We start from the raw sequence: 8,367 nt of genomic DNA, 5'->3' as shown, positions 1-8,367 counted from the left end.
TTAACTCTAGATTAAAAATTGATTCAATTAATCCACGCTCGGTTTTGATTTGGAGTCGGGCGTGACGATTTACGTTTAATTTCGCACAGCATTGTGGGTGGTAAAATACAATTCATTTCCTGAAAGCACGCATCCGATCCATACTGCATAAAACCCGAATAGTACGTACTGCCTACTGACCTGTGGCTACTCGGAAAGGGCCAGGATGTGATGAAACCTGTGACAAAAAAAAAAACCACAGGGCCTAATTTGCTTCTTATCTCTAAGCACGATAAGGTGATGCAAGGAGGTGAAAGGCAAATCCTGGAATTCAACCAATGGATTTATGGCATACCTGAAGGAACACATGAACTCTGACCATGGTCTCATAAGCAGTAAGCTTGACTCCCTCAGTCTCAGTGTGGGTCTGAAGACGCTTGGAAGCAGAGCAGGTTGTTGACTGTTTAAGACTCCAACAGGTGAGCACTAAACGTTTATCTGATATAAGGTGACAATCATTAAATTAACCATCTGATTTTGGTTTTTGTTCTTGGCTGGTAAAACTACACAACTGCTTGATTGACATGATTTGATCTTCTTTTAAAGGCATACTGTATTCGCTTAAATGTATTTAGTGACACTCAACAACATTATGATACTTAAAAGTTATTAAGGCTGTTTAAACAAAGTCATCAACAGAATTAAAACATTTCTTTGTCTTGATTTCTACTCCCACTGATTCTATTTTGAACTCTGGAATCTGGATTATCTAATTTTTGCAACTATTGTCTTAATACCGTAAAAGGCTGTATGGTCACTTGTGATCCAGTCACACATATAAAAGTCTTTATCCTCTGAGTTTATGTGTCCAGGTTGGGCAGCTGAGCAGTAACTGAACAGTGATTTACCTCTGTGGAGAAGAAAAAAAAAAGCTTCGACATGGACTCCAACGGTGCAGGCAACGTTCAATATAATCGCTGGAACGAAGACAACATCAACATGAACGTAGAGGCGTCACAGTCAACTGTGATGAGGTGAGACTATGTGATGACTGTTATTAAGATGTTAGAGTCAAATATATATGTTCATAGGAATGAGATGTTTTTTTTTAATTCTATAAAAGAACAAATAGAGCAGAGTTATACAGTTGTAAAAATAGTTGGTAACACTATACAATGGGTCATGAATGGACTATAATAAGATGTGTTTGATGGGGTTTAAAAAAATTGGTCATAAAATTGTAACCTGCTCTTCCTCTTCTATGTAACACCGACAGGATCCACAACAGAGTGTGTGTCGGCAGCACTGGATTAGCAATAAAGGTGGCAGGAGCTTTGGCTGCACTGGTGTCCATTTACATCATAGGATACGTGACGGGATACTACGTCCACAGGTGCTGATTGTGGAGCCCAAAGAGGAGCAAAAAGAACTGCAAGATTATGTATAAAACACAAGGACTACATGTCAAGTCTTCCTGTTGGCCGTAGTTGTCTGTCTGTCATCAGTGTCGTTTATGATGATGTAAACTTTGTAAATGTTGATTTTATAATGATTTCCTAATAAAACTGTCCTGATGCAAACATGAACTGAAAGTGGACTGACTTTAAAAGAGGAAAAAATTACACCTCAAGTGAGGAGTTCTAAAAGTAACATTGTACTTTAACTGAATGATATTGTAAGCAACATACTGAAAACAAAACATGCAGAACATTTCAAGATACCTTTTAAAGTATAGGGCGGCGGTAGCTCACTCTGTAGGGACTTGAGCATCAGAGGACCCAGTTTAAGTTACTGACTAAGTCTAGAAATTGGGCTGACAGCTGAAGAGATGCCTGAGTACTGCCTGCGTGCCCGTGAGCAAGGCACTGACCCCCAAATGCTCGGGGCACTCATCAATGTCCAGCCCCCCTCACTCTTACATCGCTCAATTAATGCACGTCCAAAGGGTCCTGTTTATGCGTGTGTATGTATTTGAGCCTATGGGTACATGTGTGTAGCATGTCTCAACAACAGAGTGAAAAAAAGATTAATAAAGAACATTTTAAATGACCACTTACTTACTCTTGTAAATATTGTTGCCCTCCTCATCTGACATCAATCTACATACAATGTCTTAATAATGCCAAATAAAAACCACTAGGGCTGTGCAATCAATCAAGTTTCAATTTAGATTTAAATGTAGTCTTCTGACAATCATGAAAACAAGATTAAAAAGGATTATTGTGCTGCTTTTGTCCAAAGGGTTTTGTCATGTTTGATAATGTTTCAGAGTGTTTGTAATTACATTTTGGTCACAAGATATCATTTGTTTCTTTAGTTAATATCTATAGCCACATGTGAAATCCAAAACACATTTGTAAAAGGACCCGGCACCATACAATAAAGCTGTGGGTCTAAGGTCATGGGGGGTAAGGGTTGGGTGGGTGGGTTTTTTATTTTTTATTTTAGTATTATTTGTACTCTGTTTGTTTCTCTGTTCTTTACATTGCATGGTATTGCACTTTATTTCTTAACTACCTTATTTAAATATTACCTCTGTGCCTATCAATATATCTGAGCTTCAAATAACATCCGGGTTACATGCACAATTGTAATAACTATAAAAACGAGTCTGAAATATATTGTTGAATGTATGTCCGATTTAACTGCTCAGTAAAAGATATTTGAATCAATAAAGCTGATTCTGATTCTGCTCCTTGCTCAAGTCAGCTGTGAGACGGGGGGGATGCTTTGGGGAAATCCGTCAGTGTGACGTCAGAGACTGAGCACAGTGTGACGTCAGAGAAGGGGCTCAGCTAACGCCACAGCGTGTCTGAGCAAAATGAAACATGGATGAGGTCTCCGAAAGTTGGGAGGAAGCTGCTGACAGTGGGGTAAGCATTTAAAGCTCAGTATACCTGTAGTTAACGAGCATTGTTATTCTGGTAGCTTCACTGGCTTTACATCGTGGCTTTAAGAAGTTTTAAAAGCGTTGTTTCATGATTTTGACTCACACGGGCCAACAATGTGGCTAAAGCGTTAGCTTCACGAAACTAACGAGCTAACGTCAAGTAGCCAACGAGACGAGCTCAACATGGACTTAACTATTCAAGTGGCCTTTCTTTATTTAATTCAGACACAGCTTGAACTCTTAGTAACTCTCTGGTCATGATGTTGGACCAGTTTACGAGTAAAACGGTGTAAGACAATGAAGAGTTCATGTTGAAGAGCTCAGGTTGACGTTAGCTAATGCTAAGCTAGCTATTTATTGCATGGCTAACATGGTAAATGTGTCAGTGGATATTTTTTGTTGGTTACACACATTTATTTTAACGACGTGAGATCATTTTTAATACAACATCCTTTATATTAATAACATAACATCAGGTTTTTAAAATAATTTAAAACTGTTGAAGAAACGATCTGAGACCTTTATGAACCAGTTTACGAGATCAAAAATGATAAATATGACTTTATTAAACGTGTGTACCTAAAAGTTAGTGTCAGAGTGTGATTAGTGAAGCATATTTTCCCCTTTGAGTTTGATTGAGTTTGGCCACACGTCATCTAGATGAAGTGATTTCCTGTAGTTTACATGATGAGCTGATGTTAGGCAATCATCTCGGCCATGTTGTCAACAAGTTGTTGGGCAAAGAGAGACGTGTTTCTCCAGATTCTGCAAGTTTAAAAACACCTGGCTAACATTTAGCTGTCGTTTCATCACCTTATGACGTCAAGAACGTGTTTCTGAGTGGACAGTGTTTTTTAAAGTGGGGGGGGGGGTCGCACGGAAGCACTAAAGGGGGGGGGTCACCGAAACTTGGAGGGAACAGGGGAGAAAATGGATCGTATATATAAATCAACAAAAACCATTATTTGTGACAAGTATGTTTTTTTTTCTTTTACTTTTACTACAACATATTGATTCATGTCTTTTTAGATGTTACTGATCACTACTTTTATTAAAATCTTTCAATTTAATAATTGGACACACCAAGAGAACATAAAAAAACATCTAAACGACACCTATTTAAAACTTTAAAAATTCCTCTCAATGTACAAGGAATTTAAGAAACCTTGCAATGGGGGGTTCCCGGCAGAGGCTAAAGGGGGACTATACAAGGTTAAGTTTGGGAACCCCCCGACTTGGGACGTTGGCAGCTGGTCAGTTTGAAGTGACAGATGTTTAATTTCCTCTGGTTTGTCTATCAAAACAGTTTTCTTTATTTTTAAATCAACCTGCATTAGTAACTTTCACTGGCAGCTCCGTCCGGGTAATGTTAGCTTGATGAGCACTCTGTCTGTTATGACTTGGCAGCTGTCCTGCACATGTATAAATAGCTTGTAACTGAATCCAAGCTTTCCATCCTCTCTGCCTTGCTTCTTCTACCTGCAACACTCTTTTTCCCACCCCATGTTGTTTGTTTTTACATGAATTCATATTTAGTCTCTTTTTTTTTTTCTGCAGGAAATGGAAAAACGGTTGGAAGAGAAACTAAGGATCAGCCAAAAAGAACGGTAAGACCCTCAAAGGTCTTAGAGTCATGTCCCACATTTATGAATTTATAAAATGATGCTTTCACAAACTTAAACACAACACAAGACTCTTTGAAAGAAATAAGAGCAACTCTCAAGCTCACCAATATACAGAATCTTCTCCAGGGTCAATGGTTCAATGCACTTAATTTTATTAATTGAATTAAATTATATTTTTATATGTAAGCTGAGCTGAAGAGTGTTTTCCAACAATTTGGTAATTGTCTTAACATTTTACATAGTATAGCACTTTGCTGGTTTGCAGCCTCTGTAACAGCTCCCTCCTGTCTGTTAAATCACTGATTTTGTTTTTGGTCTGCTTCTAGGGAGTCCAGCAATAATGCTCCAAGGACCCCATTGAAGACCACCATGGTGATACAGGATGACTCTCTGCCAGCAGCTCCCCCACCTCAGATCCGTATTTTGAAGAGGCCCGTGAATAACGGCTCGCTGGGATCCTCTCTGAATCAGAACAGGCCCACACCACAGGTCAAGTCTCTGGCCCAGCGGGAGGCAGAGTACGCTGAGGCCAGGAAGAGAATACTGGGCAGCGCCTGCCCGGAGGAGACGCCTCAGGACAAACCCAACACTGACAGGTAATTATCCACAAATATTGACAGTTCAGATGTTTCGCTCACAGCCTAATAAGACCTTGCTGCAGGGCACTTACAGTTTATTAACTCCACCTTGTGCTGAAAACTTTGTTTTGCTTTTCATCAAATATGTACACAACTGAGAGAGGAAGGCAGTAATGGAGTAAGCCTTTTTTTTTTTTTTTAAAGTCTGAACGCTCACATAGTAGTGGGAAATTAAGACATTTGGGAGTGTCAATATGATTAAAGCACTGCACCATCTTTAAATCTAAAACTAAATCATAAGATAGGAGTTTAATACAAGTACAACCACTGTTGCATCACAATTTGTGTTTTTAGTTTTTCATGTTTTTTTGGTGGGCTTTTAATACCTTTATTGAAGAGATAGGACAGTGGAAAGAGTTTGAAATCAGAGACAGAGAGAGTGGGGAGTGACATAGAAAAAGGGGCAACAGGTCGTATTTGAACCCAGGCCACCCGCTTCAAAGACTACAGCCTCTATAGTTTTTGGAGTCAAAAGAACATGATATTCTGTTTGAGAAACTCTAACCTTTATAAAAAGATAAATCTTCTGGGATTTGAACGGTACTCCCAGCTGCATTGTGATATTCATTATATTCCAGTTAATTATCGAGCCCCAATATGTACTAGACATAATGGATTAAACACACGCTTTCAATCAGACAATTGGCAATGGTCACCTTATAAAAGGAAATGTGTTTTGGCTGAAACTGAGATAAATAGTCAGACGCCTTGTTGAGCTCTCCTCTTGGCCTGTAGCCTTTTGTTTTTCATTTGTCAGACTACAGCTGGCAGAGGCCCATTGTTTTTGTCTTTCTTTTGGCTTGACGTGGTTTTGATTGGCAGGAGGTGGAGCTGGGGAATAAAAGAAAGCTCCATGATGCAATTTTGCATAACTTGATTGACTGGTTCTTGTTTACATTTTAAGTTCATTGACTGAAAACGGCAGTGTGCTCCCAAAACCAGAATGAAAACACGTTCCACAATCATGCATGGATCCCTATGTGTCATGAGACTACAGGGATCCTGTAATAAAGATTCATCTCTTTAATGTATTTTTCTTGTTTCCTTCCTTTCTGTCAGGTCAGGCCGCAATAACTCCACACTGCCTTCAGAGGACACCAGATCAAACAATAACACTGTCGGGCAGCCACTTGGCCCAGACGGCACCCAGGGGTTCCGACAGCACAGATAAGTAGGGCCCTGGAGCCACCCAGCCATTAAGGGGAGCGAGATCGAGGCCCACCTGAGAGCAAAGACAGCACTTGTGTCTTAAAAAAAACTTCCTCCTTAAACTAGCAGTCATGTGGGACTTTGAGGGAGCGAGGAACTCTGGGGGGGAAGTCAAATGGAAATGTGCTGCCCTCTCTCCCCACTCCTCCTGTCGGTTTGACACTGTGATTATGAACTTCTTCTGGACTCACTGTGATGATCCCTTTAAGCGGCGGCCCCTCACCTTCACCTCTCTCCTCCTTCAGTGCCCAGCCGCGTTTCAGGATTCCCATGAGGCTGAAGCAAAGACTTAAAAAAGGAGGGCAAAGAGAGGACAAGGAATTTTGGGCCATAGCAAAATGAGATGAGCTGGTACTTTTCGGCAGCAGCATCTCCTCAGCAATAATACAAGGCATCACTTCTCACCCCTCTTCATATGTTTTTAGGTTTTCAAGCGCCGGCTGACTAAGTTTTTATCTTTTGTTTTTCTCGCTTGTCTTTATTGAAATATATTAGGGATGCTCTGATATCTACAGAAGTACATCATATCACACAGACACCACTAGTAACATGTTATACCAGTATATCAGTACCACAGTATTCAGGATACAAAACAAACACCCAACAGCTGCAGTTTTATTTGTTTGGTGGTTAAGTAGTCTCAAAAAGCAGAGTTTTAACCTCTCCTGAGAAAACATTCACATTGGGCTGCAGTCATCTCACCTCTTATTCTGAGTGCATCACTATTACCTGCCTAATTACAGAGCTGTAGGCGTTATCAGGACATACCTAATATATAAATTGTCATTTGTTTTATAATCCGAGGGTATGGGGAATGTTTGTCGAGGTTGTTTTTTTTTTTTTTTTTTTTATCCGATGTGTTCTGTTAATGTTTTTGTTTTTTTTGATTGAGCTTTTATGGCTGTCTTCCTTGGACTGTCACATTATTATTTCTATTTAAAACTAAAGGGAGAGGAAAAATGAGATTGGAGATGTAATTCAATTTTTACGTAGCTTTTCTGCCTTTTGTACGAGATTGGCAGCGATGTCAGAGCAGTATTTTAATAGAAAACAAACCAAAATCCCCTTTTTAAAATCGACCCATGTGTATATACATCAGTTAATGAAGATGTCATTATGAGAAGGTGGTGGTTGGCAGAAAGTCACGGGAAGGTCAGTCGGGGGGGATGATTGGACTGCTGTACTCCACAAGCCTCTTCATCATATCTCCACGTTGTCAGCAGGTGTGCTCGTCTCTTTGTGTCCTTCCCCGACGCTCTGTGCGTAGCAGCTCGGGTGCAAAGGACGGCAAGACTGAATGAATGAAATGAACAAGGATTGTATTTTCTCCAGACAGTTTGCCGCTCAAACAGAAAATGTATTAAACCTCGGGTCGGCACTTTGTTTTAAACAGTGCTATTCAGAGTGTGCAGTGAAATGTAACTGAAGATATCCCACGATGAATGAATGCCAGTTTTTTATATTTGTGTTTGACTGTTGGCATGTTGCTGTTGCAAGAAAGTCCAAACGGTTGGTCCGCTGCTGAAGTGGAACATGGAGACACAGCTGTATGCGACTATCTGGCCGACCAGAGCCAATGTGCCCAAAACTTATTACTTAAGTTGTTCACCTTTTTCATTTGTCCAGAGAAGAGCTCTAAATAAAGCCATATTCAGTGGTGCACATCATGAGTACAAAGGTTCTTGTAATGGTTAAATTCAGCTTGTGCCTCCTGTATCACATCTTTAACTTCCTGGTTATTTTTTTATTACTGTAGTTCAAGAAGCTGAGTATATCTTAGGGAGGATGCAAAATACTTTTCAAGAGATTTTAGTTCAGGTAATCTAGCAGCAGGAGAGAGATATGTTAAGCTGAGCTCTGAGTGGAAACACAAACTGCCTGTAAATACTGATTTAATAAAATGATTTACAAAAAAAAGTGAATTTCTGATGTTAATTTCTTAAGCCCAAGAAGCTTAAATTAATGCATTGAACTCATTAAGAACATAATTCTGTGAAAAACGTATCAAATACACATTTAATCTGTC

At 39.7% G+C, this 8,367-nt stretch overlaps 2 protein-coding genes across 3 annotated transcripts; both read left to right on the top strand.

Annotated features, from left to right (window-relative positions):
• Positions 1–142: 142 nt before the first annotated feature.
• Positions 143–1,565, top strand: smim1 (small integral membrane protein 1). Of its 2 annotated transcripts, none has more exons than XM_065961762.1 (3): positions 143–458; positions 852–1,006; positions 1,255–1,565. In XM_065961762.1, exons 2-3 carry the CDS (start codon positions 919–921, stop codon positions 1,377–1,379), a joined length of 213 nt encoding a protein of 70 aa, XP_065817834.1. In that variant the 5' UTR covers positions 143–458; positions 852–918; the 3' UTR covers positions 1,380–1,565. The 2 variants fall into 2 exon arrangements, 1 of the variants encoding a protein (XP_065817834.1); XR_010667575.1 differs by having other exon boundaries at positions 444–458; positions 852–1,013; positions 1,256–1,565.
• Positions 1,566–2,734: 1,169 nt separating this feature from the next.
• Positions 2,735–8,003, top strand: szrd1 (SUZ RNA binding domain containing 1). The gene is made up of 4 exons (XM_020635289.3): positions 2,735–2,852; positions 4,427–4,476; positions 4,821–5,090; positions 6,192–8,003. The coding sequence occupies exons 1-4, from the start codon at positions 2,808–2,810 to the stop codon at positions 6,301–6,303; spliced, it is 477 nt and encodes a 158-aa protein (XP_020490945.1). The 5' UTR covers positions 2,735–2,807; the 3' UTR covers positions 6,304–8,003.
• Positions 8,004–8,367: the final 364 nt, after the last annotated feature.

This window comes from Labrus bergylta, chromosome 12, assembly GCF_963930695.1.
Source record: "Labrus bergylta chromosome 12, fLabBer1.1, whole genome shotgun sequence".
NCBI classification, from domain to species: Eukaryota; Metazoa; Chordata; class Actinopteri; order Labriformes; family Labridae; genus Labrus; species Labrus bergylta.
The sequence above is the reverse complement of the archived record's forward strand: the minus strand, read 5'-3'. Positions and strand labels throughout refer to the sequence as shown.